The 18,559-nt window shown below is 36.3% G+C and overlaps 2 protein-coding genes and 1 non-coding gene across 3 annotated transcripts; all 3 read right to left on the bottom strand.

The window, feature by feature from the left end:
- Positions 1 to 1,903: 1,903 nt before the first annotated feature.
- On the bottom strand, positions 1,904 to 2,830 carry LOC125282595 (olfactory receptor 4P4-like). Its single transcript, XM_048217720.2, has one exon. It carries the CDS (start codon positions 2,828 to 2,830, stop codon positions 1,904 to 1,906), a length of 927 nt encoding a protein of 308 aa, XP_048073677.2.
- Positions 2,831 to 13,397: 10,567 nt separating this feature from the next.
- LOC113249759 (small nucleolar RNA SNORA18) lies at positions 13,398 to 13,522 on the bottom strand. Its single transcript, XR_003313867.1, has one exon. It is a non-coding gene; the product is annotated as a small nucleolar RNA SNORA18 (small nucleolar RNA).
- A 2,330-nt stretch (positions 13,523 to 15,852) lies between these two features.
- LOC113249758 (olfactory receptor 4C16-like) lies at positions 15,853 to 16,785 on the bottom strand. The gene has a single exon (XM_026491225.3). The coding sequence runs from the start codon at positions 16,783 to 16,785 to the stop codon at positions 15,853 to 15,855; it is 933 nt and encodes a 310-aa protein (XP_026347010.2).
- Between the last annotated feature and the right edge of the window lie 1,774 nt (positions 16,786 to 18,559).

The following is an 18,559-nucleotide window of genomic DNA, read 5'->3' as shown; positions in this document are numbered from 1 at the left end:
TCTGCCCCCCCTTACTTTCTAAGTTCACTAATTTGCAGGCAGTACACATGTCAGGGTCTTTTGGGGAGAGAAAAGCTATGGCTGAAATCATCAACAAATATGGCTAATTTCTGTAAATGAACTCCTCACTGCAAAGCCCAGATTCCTGCAGACCCATAAATACAGAGAACAAACCAGTGGGAAGGTAGGGTGGAGGGGGGGGGCGGAGATTGGGCACAATGGGTGAAGGGAAGTAGAAGATACAGGCTTCCATTTACATTTACAGAATGAATAAGTTATGGGAATAAAAGACATAGCGTAGTGAATATCGTCTACGGTATTATGATAGCAGTGCCTGGGGACAGATGGTACCTACGCTTGTGGTGAGCACAGCAAAACACAGAGATCTGTGGAATCACTACCTGAAACTAATGCAACATTGTGTATAGATCGAGTATACTCAAATCAAAACAAAACGAAACAAAAACCAGACTTCTGTTGCACAAAAGACAATAATACTTCAAGTAAATACAAAGCAATATCTTTGTGGGGACTGTGGTGAAGAGGATGGAGCACCAGAAAATAACGAGTCTGTGCCTCTCATATTTGAAAACTTGATGATTCCATCCCCCGGAACTCAGTTCCTCATGTCTTGCTAGTGGATGACCCTTGATGATGTCACACGCCCCTTCCAATTCACAAAGTTTGAGTATTCTTGTATAAACTGAGGAAACACCTCAATGCACCAAAGTTGTCCTTGGTCTATGCCCCAGTTTTCAGTTGGATACATATGTTTCTCAGTCTAACCTTCCTTGTTTCTCACTAATATAAGCGTCTGCCTGAATAGAACGGACCCAATTTCAGACAGCGTAAATGGTGGTGGGGGGGGGAATGTCAAAATATGCTGTTTGCATAACGAGCAGTGAGGCTTAATAAAATGCACCCCCTGAATTTATATCCAACTATTAAGCTATGTGGTACTTTTTTTTTTTCTTGTAAGATGTGATTTATTTATTTTAGAGAGAGAAAGAGAGAACAGGAGCATGGGGAGGGAGAAAGGGAGAGGAAGAGGGACAAGCAGACTCCCACTAAGTGGGGAGTAGGTCACAGGCTCAATACCAGGACCTTGAGATCAGGACCTGAACCAAAGTCAGATGCTTAATCCATGAACCAACGAGCCACCCTTAGCTGTGTGGCTCCTTAAAGACAGGATCCTTTACAGAATGAGAGATTCTTCACTTTGCACATTTACAAAAAGCATCAATTTGTATGCTCATGAGGGATTTTCAACAAGGTTATAAATATGCCATGGAATTACATTTAAAGGATTGAAAATGATGTTCATTATCTAATTTGAAACTTATAATTTCTGGAATACACCATCAACAGGGTACTAAGAATGAACTATAAGAACATCCATAAGGAAGTGTGAATAGTGTAATTACATTGCATTACATTATTTTAGAAGCATTGTTTATGTAAAAAGAGTTAAAATATACAACACTTGCAAATTTTTAGGCATTGCTTCCTTGTTTTATTGCACCTCTGTGAGAGGTGTCTTAATCAAGAGTCTGTTTCCTAAAGCAGGGCAGAACAGTCAAACCATGTAATCCTTACAGTGTGTCCTGATAAAAGTGCTGTAATGTACACTATGTCTAAGATCATGAAGGACAGAATGTTCCAGAATACCAAACATAATTTCCACAATGTCAAAGCTGGATGGGACCTGGAGGTCATGTGATTTGTTCCCCTTCTACAGAGCCAGAAAACTAAAGTAACAGAAAGAGGGTAGCTGAGGGGCCTTCTCTCTTCGAGTCTCACAACTTTTGATGACAGCACACCACCTCTCTGTACTTGCTGTACTTGTTGACATTAGGATTCTGTGGATTGAAGGAGATCCAACCAAGGGTTTGAACTCAAGACTTCATTTTCCTTCAGACCGTGTGTCCCGGCACCACATTTTCCTCATGGCATTCTTCATGTCTGTGTTTCTCAGTGTGTAGATGAGAGGGTTGAACATGGGGGCAATCATGGTGTAAAATAGGGCAAAAACTTTGTCATTACTGACGGAATCAGCCGTGGGGACATACGTGAAGATGAGGGGCAGGAAGAACATGAACACGACAGTGATGTGTGAGCCGCAGGTGGAGAGGGCTTTGCGGCAGCCCTGAGACGACCGGGTCTTCAGGGTGGACAGGATGATGATATAAGAAATTACCAAGGCAACAAAGGTCAAAATGGACAGCACTCCAGTGGTGGTAATAATCACAATAACCAACAAGCTAGTGTCCATGCAGGCCAGCTTCAGCAAGGGGAAAATGTCACAGAAATAGTGGTCTATCTGATTTGGGCCACAGAAGGGAAGTTCAATGATAATCAATACCTGAAGAAATGAATGGATAAATGCTCCGAGAATCGAGGCCATCAGAAGGACACAGCACACCGGTCTGTTCATGATGACCATATAGTGAAGGGGTCTGCAGATGGCTGCATAACGGTCATAGGCCATGGACACCAAGATGAAGATCTCAGTGGCACCAAAGAAGTGGGCAAAGAACATCTGGGCTATGCAGCTGTTGTAGGAGATGGTCTTCTGCTGGGCCAGTAGGTCTGTGATCAGTTTGGGGGCCACCGTGGAAGTGAAGCAGACATCCATGAAAGACAGGTAGCTCAGGAAAAAGTACATGGGCTGTTCACGGAGACGGCTGCCCCTGATGGTGAAGAGAATGAGAAAGTTTCCGAAGAGAATCGCAATGTAGCAAAGTGAGAACACCACAAAGCAGGCAACCTTTTTATCCTCATCACTAAAGAGTCCCAGGAGGATAAACTCTGTGATGTTTTCATGTCCCATTGCTTCTGTGGATTTGATCATGTAGGGGAGAAAGTTAATGGACTGGAAACACTCAACTTTTAAAACTATTGACTTATTTTAAAAGTCATTCATTTATTCAATAACACATATTGATTGTTAATTATGATACAATCACCATAATTAGTGCTAAGGGTACAGACGGCAGTGTACAAAATACATACATTGTCTACCCACAAGTAGATACAGTTCATTAGAGTAGACATATAATAACAATAATAGCACAAATAATTAATTGAAAATATCACAAATCCCAAAGTTTCACACTTACTATGAACAACAGGATGACTAATTTAGAAGATGAAATGTTCTTTTTTAGGTGAATTTTGAGATGCAATTACAGTAGTATACCTTATGAGTGATTTTAGAATCCCTGGTTTGCACAAACAGCAATGAGGTTATCTGTTCTTCAAGGGCAGTGTTATCATTCACCGTCCTTCCCAGTGACTAAATCTGTGCTGAATCCTGAAAGTTCAGTAACGTCTTTAGACATCAGTGAGCTCATAACTTTAAATATTAGCTCTCTAGGTGACAATTTCAGAAAGTGTTTTCAGCACCTTTCCATGAACATTGAGCAATGATCAGATCTTAGGGAAAATGGGTTGCTCTACTGTATGGGATTGGAGTACATTTGTGGCTTCCTGTAATTGAATGCGTTTCCGAGTTCACATTCCAGTCTAACCCAGGAGTTTTCTGGCACTTCCCAGTAGGACAGCATCCTTGGAGGGGCAAATTGCCTCCAGAGATTCTTTTTCACTAGATCTGTTTAACCACCTGGTATTTCTTTGAGTTGAGCCACTTTCTTTCCCTAGCAGGCTCACTACAGGCTCATGGGTCCCAGTCCTGAAATATTTTAATTAAAAAGGATGTATTGCTTTGGTGCAAAACATTAAACTATATCTCTTACTTCATTTTGGCAAAAAATGCATCACAAAACTGCTAAACTCAGTGCCCAGTTGTACAAACATATACTGTACACACTGATAAAATGTGTCAGCTTATTTTGAAGGATTATAACAGCAACTGAACAATGCTTTTTACTTTTACTCTTATAATGTGAGTTCCTATGAGATTATTGTAGAAAAATGCACATTGGGCATACAAAGAGATTTTTAATAGGATTGTAGGGAGTTTTTGGGTTGAATTCCATCCATGAACCCCAAATTAACATCTTGTGGCCTAATTTCTTGCAAAAATCTCTGAAAATAGTACTGTCACACAAGCAAAATCATAGTAATGATTCTGGGCTATGGTGTCATTTGTTTAAAATAAATGGTTCAAGATTATTTTATCTACGAGTTATCTATTTGTCCTTAAAAATAGAATTTCCTCATTGAATATAGAATTGTATTAAAAGATATGAAAAGATTGTATCAAGTTAAAACATTATACCATGCTTATGGTTAAGGAGGATCAATAGATAAGAAAGATGTTAATTATTAAAACCCAAATTAATCAATACATTCAATAATTAAAACAAAAATTCTGACAAACTTTTTCATGGAAAGCTGATTTCAAAATTCAGAAAGAATTAAAATGCAGAGTAGTTAAGCTAACTTTTTCAAAGGAAGAACAAAGAGAATAGATGTATCTTCCAGAATTCAAGTATAGTACAAAGCTATGGCAATTAAAAAGTTGTAGGTAGGGGTTATCTCGGTGGCTCAGTAGGTTAAGCATCCGACTCTTGGTTTTGGCTCATGTCATGATCTCAGGATTGCGAGATCAAGCCCAGTGTTGGGCTCCGTGCTCAGCGCGGACTCGTCTTGAGATTCTTTCTCCCTCTCTCTCAGCCCCTCTTGTTCTTGCTCTCGCTCTTTCTCTCTCTCTCAAAAACAAATCTTTATAAACAAAGTCGTAGGTAAAGACAGATTGCTGGATTTGAAGACACTCAAAAAATACAGACACATATATTGGAATTTATTCCATATTTAAGTTCAAATTTCATTATTGATATGAACTCCAGTTAATTAAATTGATGTGAATTTTAATAACTGATGTTAAGACTTTGAATCTCTTGCTGAAAACAATATACCTTACAAGGCCCCCAAAATTATAATCCAGATGGGAGAAGGATAGAAATGTATTGAACAAAAGCAAAAAAAAAAAAAAAAAAAAAAAAGTTTTGAGACATAATTAGAATGGGTTTCTATCTTAAGTAGGAACATTTTTTAAACAAAATACAAAAACCAAATTCATAAAAAAATATAAAATCTATTTTAAAACTTCCTATATGACAAAATTTCATATAAACCAAATGTTTTTAGAAGTACCAAATGGGAGTAAATATTTATAAATACTATGAATCAATCGCATAAATGTAAATAGCCCAATTTTCTAAAAAAAGTGAAATATTTGACAGGGCAATACACAGAAAGGAAATCACAACTGTCAAAAACTGTACATCGAAATATTCAATCTCATTAGAATCAGGGAAATGCAGATTCAACAAGAATGAGATACTATATTTGCACCTATCAACTTCATAAAAATAAAATTTAAAAGGCTGTCCATTAAAATTTTGATGAGTGACCCAGCAAAACTACCCTAGAAAGCATACAAAAGGATATTCCTCACAAACTCATTCAAATTTGGAAATTAGAAGTGATCTAAAACTTGACACTAACATAATGTAATAAAAAAACATTAAAAATAAATAAATAAATAAATAAATAAATAAATAAATAAATAAATAAGAAATAAGAATTAGACCATAATTTATGGTCTATCTTATATTAAAGAATTCCAGATTTTATCAAGACTTTACTGTCTGTATAACACACAATGAAGAAAAGATGAGTTGGTTTCATTGAATCAAATGGAGAAATAAATAAGCTGATGAAAGGTCAAAAGTACCTTCCATTAAATTTCATACTAAAATTAAAAAAAATAAAATAAAAAATAAAACTTGACAATAGAATGGAAATAAGGTGTGGTATGTTCTCATTACGGAAAACTAGACAAATTTAAATGTTCAAGCCCTACGGGACATCTACCATGATAGAAATCACTAAGACATACTTTGTGTGAAAAACATGATAAAGTTCATAATAATAATCACAGTATGATAACGTGCATGTTAAAAAAAAATTACAGCCACAAAATACCATGTAATTTCTGTGAGAAGTTCTTTGTTTATAAATTAATATAAAAAAGTGTGGAAGAAAGATTTACTTCTCAGAAATAAAGGAGGTGATGGCCAAAGGAAATTTTGGTGTTATACAATGTTATACAATGTTATACAATGTTTTAATTTCTTTATTAAAGTGATTGTATTTCATTATTACTTTTGTAATTAAAGTTAATTTTAAAACTCGTCATTTTATAGTTTTGGTTTCAGAAGACAATACATAAGAAATGAAATGAAGCAGAATAAAGAGTGAACTTTTCCTGGACTTCAGTAAACTTAAATAGCTGTTTATCACTAATTAGTAAAGCAGTGATAATAGTACCTATCACACAAGATTCTTGTGGGAATCGAATTAAAATAGTCATATAAAATATTTAGCTAAGGATATGTGCATATATTACATTCTTAGAATTAACTAACTATGAACTCTTATTATTAGTTTAAAAATGACTTATATTCTATAAATGCTTCATAGCTCAGAGGACAAAGGGAGCTCTGGGAATAAATTTTCTCAATGAGTTTAACATGCCATTGAATACAGATTTCTACAGAAGTTAGAAAAGTATTCTGACAACTAACCACTACTGAAAATCCCAAACCAATGACCAAGACTTGGGGTAGGTCACAGGATTTCCCATTTCACAGACGGAAGAACTGAAATCAAAGTAAAAATTTATTCATGAAGACCTTCAATACCCTGCAAAAGATATTCTCTCTCTTATTATTTAGAATAAGTGAGTCAAACACTTCAGGAAAATAATTATTTTATCCTTCTATCTTACTTAGGTCATTTTCTAGTTCCCTGCAGGTTTTTTAAAATTTTAATATACATCTGATCTATCTTTGTTAAAGAAATAGTCATCAATTATACAATTTGAACTTCTCTAACTGTGGTCACTGAAATTTTCTTCCATACTGGCTCCATTCATGTCAAATATCAGGGGTTCTTGCTCAGTATGACAGACCTACGGCACAGTGAGGCAAGAAATGGAGGGTCTTGTCCTGATCTGCCACTCCCTGATTATGGGATTTAGGAAGAAGTTCCTCAAATTCTTTGGGTATCTATTTTGTCTTAAGAAAGTAAGGAATTGTGGTTTTCATGGATCCTTCCAGCTGCAAAGAACTATTTTTTTTAATCAAGTGATTTACCAACTCATTTATCAGTTTATCAAAATTATCAATTAATTTTCCATCATTTTCTTACTAACTTTATTCTCTTTATTGCTGATCTTACTCAATTGTTTATTTTTGTCCAAACTTTTATTGTTTTTTTATCATTGCTTTTCCATCCAAAGACGAGTACACAGCGTTCCACAATTTCTCTTAGCCTCCTGACCTGGCAGCTAAGCAGTCCCAAGTTTGAAACCAGGATTTCAAAACAGCATTCCCGTTTTTCACTTTTTATTACAACAGACCTTTTAAAGATGTTTTGTGAACTATTAAAATGGCAAATTGTTACATGAGTTAGAGGCCTAAAAAGTTATAAAAGAAATCATTACCAAGAAGATTTATTTCTAGAATATGATTCATGCAAAAAAAGAATTACCTTAGAAAGCAAGTGAATAAGGGCAGATGATTCTACAGCTACTCAAAGAGGTGACATAGGCTCAGGCATGAAAAAATAGAAAAGGTGAGAATAAAGAAAAGATGGAAAAGGAAAAAAAAATACATATAAGAACTCACATATTCAGTGTCAGCCAATTCCAATTAATATTTAGAGAGGTACCCCTGTCTTCTTGAACTCATGGCAACAAATGAAAAAAACATCTTCAAAATCAAAAGGTAGATCTAGATCTCTTACGACAAAAAAAGTAATGAAAAGAGTCTCATACTTTGTAGGTAGTTTTCAAATTCTATTTAAATGTAATGAATTCTATTCCTGAAACTATTACACTATATGTTAACTAACTGGTATATAAATAAAAACTTGAAACTACAAAAAAATAAAAAAATAATATAAGTATATCTTAAAAACTAACTATGAATACTCAGAACAGGAATGAGAAGTATATCATAAAACTGGAAGGAAAATCTCAACTGCATCTGGGCCTTTCTCTCTTGTCTTTTTTCCCTTTGGTGCAATAAGGAGTTCAAGGTCTACTTCCCTAAATGCACCGGGTTGGGGACTCTTGGAGAAGCTGCAGGGGAACAGGCAAGGAGAGTATTTAAAGGCACTAGATGCACGTGGGTGCAGTGTCAATGGCAATCCCAGCGGGAATTCTTGGACAACACTGGTAAAAATAAACTCTGGTGATTTTAATTTGCTATTGCTTTGGTTTTTCAAATGTGCTTTTTAAAATAGATTTTTTTTTTTAAAGATTGCTTCAAATATATGATGTTAAGCATCAAATGTAGGTTGTATGGCCAGTGATCAAAAGTTTTTAAAGTGGTTTTATTCCTTTCTACACAAGGAATAAACTCAAATGTATCCATTATATTCATTAAGGGTCTTCCACTGCTTTTATTATCGAGAATAATTATTTATTAATATTGAATGTATTCAACTTTTTCTTAAAATAATTAAGGTCAAACTTAAATGGCCCCATTCCCACAAAGCTTATCCTCATTATAACCCCTTTCTGAAACCTAATTCCATGCCCCAAGTCATCCCATTACACTCCCAATACCTAATTTCACCAGGTCATTTGATTCCCCTTTATAGGTAGTTGAAGGTTTTCACATTTTGTTTGGGGGGCTTTGTGTGTACTCTTTAAATATTGGTGTTTTTCTCTCATCTCCTCAATAAACTATTAACTCAATGAAAATAGGGTCTATTCTTTCTCAGACTGTATTTAATAATTTAAATTTTGATGATGGCAAGTGTAATAGCAGTAACTGAAAACTCATTACAATGTGCTAGTAATTATGCTAAGGATGTTAAAAGGATTTTTAAAATTTAATGCACATAAAGAACCTATGAGATGATATTAATATTCCCCAGAGGCACAAAGAGATCATTGACAAGACTAGGCAGCTAGTAACTAGTATAGTAGAGTTTCATTTTGCTAAGATGCTTTACTGACCCTACAATGACTGTGACCAGCAATGCCACACACAACACAGAGTAAGCACTTAATAAGTGTATCTGAATTTTTATTAAAATAATAAAATAATGTACATATTTAAAAATTACACTGAGATTTTGAATTGTGTACTTAGGATACATACTTTTACTTTCCAACTTATACAGTCCACTGTTAGTAGAACAAAATAAATAAGATAATTTTTATAGTTTTGATTATTTGATGATGGCAAAGTAACATAAAATTTAAAGGACATATTTTTCATGTTTTATTGAAATACACTTATAATTCTGTTTCACTGCCTAACCAATTGAATTTTTGTGCTTTTGATGTCAGAAACACTGCGAGGAGGACTGATTATTTCCCTGTGTGCGCACACGTGTGTGCATGTGAAAGGACACAGGAAGATGGCTGAAGGACACACCATGGCCACAGCATCAAACCTAATTAGATCTGCATCTTCAGGATTGAGAAGAAGAGGCAATTTTATGTGTGCTGCATTTGCCAGATGTCCAGGACGATCAGAAGGGTTGAAGCCAGAGGGTCTGAGTTTGAATTCCAGGTATACCTTTCACGGGCTATGTGACTTTGGGTTAGACACTTATCTCACTGGAATTTAGATTCTTCCCCTATAGTACAATTATTTTATCATACATCAGTAATACATAGTCACTATTATTATTATAATTAGTAATATTGCTATTATTCACTATTATTATTAGAAATTTTCTGACACAATTTACAAAGAAACGGCAATATCTCCAGGACAAAGCATTCAGATCACAATCTTTAGACTGAAGTCATTGATACTCAAGGACAAAGTAAAACAACAGCTCACAGCACAAAACTCTGTGACACTGAAATATAAGTTCCACACTCCGGGCCGTCATCCATGGCATTGACGTGTTCATGCACGTAGACCACTTGTTACAGCTGAACTGATTGTGTGAGAGACTTGATGAAGATCATATATTTAGTGGGATTCAGGGATTAAGTTAATATACAATGTTACTTATATTTCCTCCAAGACTCGATTCACGCCTAAGGGAATGTCCTATTTTCCACCCACATGCATAACATGTGGAAGAGGAGGCAAAAGGGGCATAGTTCACAGAGATAGCACTGTCCTCATTTTAGAAATACTGAGTTGTGCATTCTCCGGTTTTTGACTTAAAGCTATGATTTTTCAAAACTCCTTTTACACTGTGGTAGACACAGTTCCAAAATGTCCCTCAGGATTTCCTGCCCTAGCCCGGGGACTGGAGATATGATAATATAGCACATGTTAACCATTACATGTAGAATTACATGTATAAAGGGATTTCAACAATGTAATTAAGGTTACTGGTATGTTGACTTTGATTTATATGTTTCAATCCTATCTAATCCCACAAGCTCTTTAAAAGAAGAGAATGTTTACTGACTGGTAACAGAAGAGTAAGTAGGAGACATTCAAGGTACAACTAGAATAAAACGCACCATCCCTGGCTTTGAAAACAGAGGGGCCACATGCAAAGCCCTCTGGGAGCTGAGAGCCGATCCTCTTCCCCCCTTCCCTCTCACTTCCAGCTAGGAAATTTCTGGAGACAAGAGACCCTGTCCTGAAGCTCCATTTTCCTTTCTAATGAATGAACTCTTGACCTGACCAGAGCACTAAACGTTTTTACAAGCAATTGCTCATAAAATCCAACAAAACAACTGTTGTTAGGACCATAAAACTCTTGATAACTTTATGAGGACTAAAAAGTTGACTACTGCATACCAGGAATAGTGTTGTTTGACAGCTTCAGTAGAATAATCAATTAGATAGTAATTAAAGGCAGGGTGCCTGGGTGGCTCTGTGGGTTAGGGTCAGACTCTTGATTTCAGCTTGGGTCATGATCTCAGGGTTGTGAGATCCAGCCCTGTGTTGGGTGTGGAGCCTGTTCGGGACTCTCTCTCTCCCCCTTTCTCTGACCCTCCCTACCCCTCTGTACTCTCAAAGGAAAAAAAAAAAACAAAAAACAAAAAAAAACAGAGAGAGAGAGAGAGAAAGAAAGATAGTAAAAAAGAAAAAGATAGTAATCAAAAGCAGCTCCATCTGTCACTACCAAATGAAGTGTTTTGTTTTATTTGTTTTTTTCTCTTCTTCTTTATCTAAATCATGTGATTACTCCTTTCTTTTTCTTAAAAGCCTCTTGCTTACCCAACTTGAGCAGGACACTTTTCCTGGTTCCACCAAAATCTGTGCTCCCCAAATGGCAATTCTGAGACCCCAAATAGTGGCCTGTGTTCTTTTTCCATTTCTCCTCCTTTTCTCAGTTGATTCAATGAGGGGACTTTGAAAAAACAAGGTCTATTACTCGCAAGTCACAGAGGGTACATCACAGGCCTGGGGCCACAGTTTGGTCACAGGTACACAGTAACAGGGAGAGACAGAAAGAGCTCACCAATCAGAGGTTCTGTCTTTATTGGGGTTAAGAGAAGGGTACCAAGGATTTGGGGGTTCACTATTGATGAATTTAAAATACAAAATACAGGAAGAAAAACACAGAGTCACTCAAATGGTCAGTTAGGGGTCCCCCAGGGCTTTCCAAAAGGGGGACTTTACTGGTGGGGCAGCCTGGCCCCTAGCCTAGTTGTGTAGTTGGCATTGTATTCATTGCATAGGAGATGTCTTTGAAATTGATGACCCAGCCATCAAAGCTTAATGTTAGTACTTTAAATTATAATTTAAAAAAGCCAGGACTCATAGGTTGTCTCACTTGGTAAAGTGTCTTCCTTTGGCTCAGGTCATGTGGGATCAGTCCTGTAGCAGGATCCTTGCTCAGTAGGGAAGCTGCTTCTCCCTCTGCCTGCCACTCCCCTGCTTGTGCTCTCCCTCTCTCAAATAAAAAAAAAAAAAAAAAAAAAAGCCAATTGTCAGGTGATGTAGGAAAGGCATTAGGGTTTGAAGCTGTTGGCCAAGAAAGAATTCTTGAGACATCTTTTGTGCAAAAAGATGATTTTATTAAAGCACAAGGACAGTACCTGTGGGCAGAAATAGCTGCCCTGGGGTCATGAGGAGTGATCCATTATATAGTTTCAAGTTGGGAGGGGGTTAGGGATAGCACAAATCTCTAAGGAATTTTGGAAGCAAGGTTTTCAGTATCTTGAGGGGGCTAACTATTGTTGGGGAAAATGTCATTTATTACCGTCTAATAAAACCTTAGTCATGGGACCCTTCAATATATATCGGTGGGCCATATGATTAGGGGATTTAGAGATAAAGGAAGTTTCCAAAGGAATTTTTATATGTTAAAGTAGACTTACAGGATCCTGGGTGGGGGGTGAGGGGGGTTCTGATTAGGATTACCTTTTGTTCTAGCAAAGTTTTAACATGGAGGCAGTTGAGTCCCTAGAGGAATGTCACTCTGCCTGTTTCAAGGACTTGTCAATGGGCTGTAGGGAGTAAGAAAATTTAATAATTCTTCTGCCTTTGTTTCCCACATCATCAGGCACTTGCACTATGCCTAAATAGGGTCACATTCTGAAGTACTGGGGATTAAGACTGCAACATATTCTTTTCTTGGGGGACATAATTCAACACCTAACATCAAATTTCAAGCCATAGGTAAGTGCTTCATGTCAAAAGATTCTATGTTTAGACATACACATTTTTTTAACTATAAAGGTTTTTTTTTAATTATTATGTGCAACAGTAGGCATAATTATTTAGGGTCAGTAATTTTTATTTAAGGAATCTATAATTATTGTTTTTCACTCCCAACCAAGGTTGCCTTAGTTCCTCCAAATTTTGAATCAAAATAAATCTTCAAGATAGCCCTTTTAAAAAGAAGTAGATGTTCTTTTTTTTTAATTGAAATATCTTGTGTAAATTTATGGTGTACAACATGCTGATTTGCTATATTAATATATTGTAGTATGATTGCTATTAAAAAAAAATAAGCACTTGTAAGCTGTATTGAGAACAGTGTAGTATCAGTAAACAGATTATACCATTCTGCAATGTACCTGGAGAAGTATTTAAGAGCACTTGTAATAAAGATGTTTTTAACAATGCTAAAAAGCATGAAAATAAAAATAATACATACATACACACACACATACACACCCTATGTTTAATCCTCAGTTTTCATATCAAGCTGTGATTCTTTCAGTTGGGCTTATTTATCCAAATATTTTATGTGAATACAGACACACTGATGACTTTCTGATGGGATACTTTTCTACCTAGAAACTTTGGGATCTAATTTCTTCAAGCAATTTGCTTTAGGGTCCTCCGAGTATGAATTGAGTTTAAATCATATTCACCCCTATACTAGCACATCCAAGAATAATACAGACTTTGAGGATATGCCCATACCTAAGATTAAAAAAAAAAAAAAAAGGACTATCGGGTCTTTCGTACTTTTGGCAGCTCTCTCTTACAGTTCTTTCCACAGACCTAACAAATAGTTCTGTGAGTAAAGCAAACAACATATTCGATGAGGCATCTCCAATGATGTCAGTCTGCAGAACAAGCCGATCAGGATAGACCTCAACTCCAAACTTCTATTTTGTCACACTGTGAAAACACCCCCATCATTAAGTGCTCCCCTAGGTTACACTTGTACATAATGGCCATAGAATCCTTCAATTCTCTCATGTATGACATATTGTCTTAGAGCAAACCTGGACTCTCTTGCTTGGTCTTCCCTGTAACTTGAACCTAGTTAGATGTTTGGAAGCAATTAAGGGTATGAGAGGAATCTCAGGAGAAAACCAAATACCACTGTCTGACAACTTGCTCAAATGAGGTAATCACAAGTGTCTAGGCAAGGGAAGACTGTTGCTGCCCTCTTTCAAGAGAGAGGGAGCTACTTATGACAACCAAGAGGATGCAAGATCATCTGAGTTCATAGCTCTCCCTCTTCCCCACACAAATGTGTCTACTTTAGATGTCAGAGTCCTACTCTTTCCCTATCAAAACACTGACTTCGAAAAAAGAAAAATCCTGGTGAGGTTGCACATTCCATCACCTTTGCCGTTCCACTGTCTTTATCACAAAATTCTGAACCAGAGTTAGATCGTGATCTCCGTTGGCAAGAGACATGGTAACAACAGCCATGGGAACTCCATATCAGAAGCATGTCCAGAAGACGTTTTGAATAGAGTGTCTCTGGGGCAGTACCTAAATTAAATCCAATGTACTCCCCTTTTCATATATGCCTTGTCTTGAAATAGAAGAGGACTTCAACTAAAACTCTGCCAACTAAGATCTACTAAAGTGTGACCCTTGCAAGAGGAAAATCAGCAGCTATGATCAATGATAAACTGCTTGAGATGGATAAATTCTGAATCTGAAAAAAAAATGATGTATATATGTCATTAATGTTCATTGTGGAATTCACAGGATTCCATTCCCACACAGAGAAAGAGATGATTTTTTTTTTCAAGCTAAGAAGTTCTTTTATTCCTCTCTCTCTCTTTTTTTTTAAATTTTATTTTAAGTAAGCTCCACACCCAATAACGGGTTTAAATTCAGGAGCCTGAGATCAAGAGTCACATTCTCTACTGACTGAGTCAGCCAGGCGCCCCTCAGGCTAAGAAGTTCTAATATGCTGGGTACAATAAAGTTAATACAAACAGTAATTTTAATATAATTTAGTAATTTATAAATAAAAATATGTTCAAAATTAAAAAAATACTTATCTTAAATTTTCTATATGGATAAAAATAAACATAAGAAAACAGGTTGAAATCAGAAAGATTCTTAGTGATCATGTAACTCAATACTGCAATGTTGATGGATGGTGACAAAAGGTGCTATCCCTCTCCACTGCATAATACAGTTTTTATCCAAATATCTCAGTCTCTCCTAAATTACCCTCTTTTGTAGATTATATTAAAATTCACTAAGATAATTCATATCTGTGATGTAACTATTTCTGTTTCAAAGCCTGAAAGTACTCCTCTGAGTTTTAACGTTCCTTATCACTTATCACATTCAAATTTCCTGTTTCAACCCTTGGCTGCTTGTATGGTTAGCTTGTACCCCTCGTGAATATATCTACTAATTTGGGTCTTCTATGTTACAATCATAATAACTCATATTATTATTATAAATTGTATGACCCAAGAAAAACTTAACGCTTCCTCCAAATTAGAAATGATCATTTTAGAAGCAAAAAGTAGTTTTTAACAAAAGAATAATATGAGCACAACCCCAACTATCAGAACCTTCCTAAGGTAAAAAGATTCCTTCGGAAAGGTGAATATTCACACTATGTTCTGCCACTGTTCTAGAAGGATCTAAATAAATATGAGAAGAATTTGAAGGATAACCCCAAGAAATAGAAAGGAGATTACCTAACTTAGGAATTGTCTCTTAAAATGTGAAGATTTTAGAGTTAGTTGAATCTGGTGCTTTCTCCTCAGTCAACCGAGAAGAACAACCAAGTTGAAGGTCCATGATCAGACATGATGTGACTGAAGTGTCTAAAACAAAGGAAGTTATTTGAAGGAGGAAAAGTCTGCCAGGCTGTGAATGTAAGCATATAAATGCATACCTATAAACACAGAGCAACAGAAGTCAACATGAAGAAGGGCAGGGAAAACACTGGATCAAAACCACGGTAGTAGTAGGGAGGCAAGAGGGGCAGAGACACAGCAGTGAACATACATCTAAGGCATGTGTCTTGACATGGCTGTTTGTACCTGGTGTTGTCACTTCCTATACATGAAACTGGCTCAACACTAACCAGTGTACATGTCCATTCTTGAAGGAATGAATTCTTATGCCCCCTGATTATGTTAACAGCACAGTAAAAGGTAACATTCTCAATAGAATTCTAGACAAATCCAAACTATAAAGAAACATTCGAAACACCCATTCATCTTTTGTCATCTGAGATCAACTTCCTTCTCCATAATTTCCTCATGGCAGTTTTCACCTCTGCATTCCTCAGTGTGTAAATCAGAGGATTGATCAAAGGTGTTCCAAGTGTATAAAACACAGCTATCATCTTATCCATGGGGAAGGTGGTTGCAGGGCGTGTGTATATAAATATGCAAGGACCAAAGAACAAGATGACCACAATGATGTGGGAGATGCAGGTGGAGAGGGCTTTTCTCCTCCCTTCAGCACTGTGGTTTCTCAGAGAATACAAGATGATAACATAGGAGCATATCAGCACAACAAAACTCACTGTACAAATGGCCCCACTATTGGACACCAACAGGAGATTGATCACATAGATGTCTGCACAGGCAAGTTTCAACAAGGGCTGCAAGTCACAAAAATAGTGATCAATCACATTGGGACCACAGAAGGGTAAACTCAAGGCAAGAAAAATCTGAGCTAAAGAGTGCACACAGGACCCCAACCAGGCCATAGCCACCAGCACAGCACAGACCCGTCGACTCATGATGGTTGTGTAGTGCAGGGGCTTACAGATGGCCACATAGCGGTCAGCAGCCATGAGGATAAGGATGAAGATCCCCAGGCAGCCAAAGAAATGTAGTGAAAAGACTTGTATCATGCACTCACTAAAAGAGATAGTGGTCTTCTTCAAAAGGGCATCCACAATCATTCTAGGGGCTATGGAAGTACAGAAGCAGGTGTCCGATAAGGATAGGTGGAAAACGAAGAAGTACATTGGACTCCCGAGTGTCTGGCTGGTCTTGATTGTAGTAATAATCAGAAAGTTAGCCAGCAATGTGGCCAAATAAAAAAGCAAGAAAGTGACAAACACTATTTTCTTTCTAACAGGATCCTGGGTCAACCCAAGCAGAATGAACTCAGTCACATTATTATTTAGCTTCATGATTTCATGAATGAGGAGAAGCCTGAGTGTGAAATTGTTGATCTGCAAAAAATAAAGGAATTAATTCATGGTGTGATGTGTGATTTTATGGAATATTTTAAGAAAAACAAATATTCCTCATCCTAAACATTTTAGGGGTTTCCTACAAGTCATTTCCACATTTTGTTCCACCATTTGTAATGACCACTTCATAGGGTCATTATGAGTCCCAACAACCTTGAGAGGGTTCTATCTTCCTGGAGCAGTCTTCAAATAAAATCTGTAGCATTTAAATGATTCTGATTAATTTTGCCAATTCAATGAATACAAAGTTAAAAGATACAGCTCCATTTTAACATTAATGTCATTATATTTTCAGGTTTAATAAATCTTTGGGCCCATTTTTCATGGTGTATCACTTGGCATTTTGGGTATATCTGCCCTTGGAGGTTTATGATATAAATATAAAATCAAACCTCATTTTTACTCTATAAAGAATATCTTCTTTGTGCATATATTTACCACCATATATTTGTTTTACATATTTATAGAGAATTTTTGTATATTTTTATATTATATATATATATAAGATACATATATTTTTATAAATATATAATATGCCCTCCTTCACTAAACATTTGCTCCCTGATATTACAGCTCGAAAAGAGAAACAGGAAATACTTATAGCTTCTAAATAATATGCTATTACCTTGAAACACATTTATGATATTTGTTATTTGACATACACTAATGCAGAAAAGGGAATGAATGCTCCTTGATAGTTGATAAGGAGGTCTTCAGTAATTACTTCGTGATAAAAGAAATTCTCACTCCTGTTCTCTTTGACATCCTTTATAGCTTTTCTTATAACATTACGTATCATGTTTAAATTCAGTTTCATGAGTGCTTTCTTAAGCTTCTCTTTGGAATAAGAATCTTTGAAAACCATTTATTCTCAGGATTTTATTCTCCATAGTTCCAATCCCAATGCCTTGTACTATGTAGGCACTTAGTATTTTTTTAATTAAATTTTCTCAAGTACCTCTTCAAATATAATCTTTATCTGATGGTTTTAGTAATACTCTGGTTACAAAACACATTCACATCATTAATCCCCTGTGGCCCTCTATCTACTATGTATGGCAGACAGTCAAATATCCTCCCAATTTATAAATCCAGGAAGTAAGCTGACATCAATTTTAAACAATGTAGTAATCATGGAGTAGAAGGTGTTGTATTCTGAAGAACATCACACACCCATGTAAGAATATGGGACTCTGACACCCATAAAAATAATCATCTTAAACATTAGCATTTTTGCATGAATCTTTAACCCATAAAGAATGCAAGGAGGGCCTTGACAGTTTTCATATCTTCCTGCAACTGAAGCATGTTTTGGTCCATGTCTTTGTACATTTTTTCCAAAGACATGTTAACACCTTTCATCTGGTTCTCCAAGGAATATGACATAAAAATGAGTTGCAATGATGTGGAGACAAATAACACTAGTAAAATAGCGTGTCTTCTAATAAGTATTGTACTTACCTCGACTTTTTCAACAAGTTTAGCGAACTTTGGAATGGCTGTATTTGTCAGCAGAGTAATAAACAAACTACGTGTTGGATTTGGAGGTAGCAGAGAAGAGCTGAAAGAAAAGCACACAGGAAAAAAAAAAACGTGGAGAATAGATGAGGGTGGAATATAGAGTGTCAGGTGGAACATTCTATCCTATAAATCTGTTTTACTGCAGCAGCCACAGGGAAAACCACTGTTTTCCTAAAGGGTTTCTTCAACT

Source organism: Ursus arctos, unplaced genomic scaffold (assembly GCF_023065955.2).
Source record: "Ursus arctos isolate Adak ecotype North America unplaced genomic scaffold, UrsArc2.0 scaffold_23, whole genome shotgun sequence".
Taxonomy (NCBI): domain Eukaryota; kingdom Metazoa; phylum Chordata; class Mammalia; order Carnivora; family Ursidae; genus Ursus; species Ursus arctos.
Note: the sequence above shows the minus strand (reverse complement) of the source record. Positions and strands in the feature narration are given on the sequence as shown.

Bases quoted from the DNA above. Each gene is read 5' to 3' on its own strand.
- LOC125282595 (XM_048217720.2), bottom strand. From the start codon at position 2,830: ATGGGACATGAAAACATCACAGAGTTTATCCTCCTGGGACTCTTTAGT.
- LOC113249758 (XM_026491225.3), bottom strand. From the start codon at position 16,785: ATGAAGCTAAATAATAATGTGACTGAGTTCATTCTGCTTGGGTTGACC.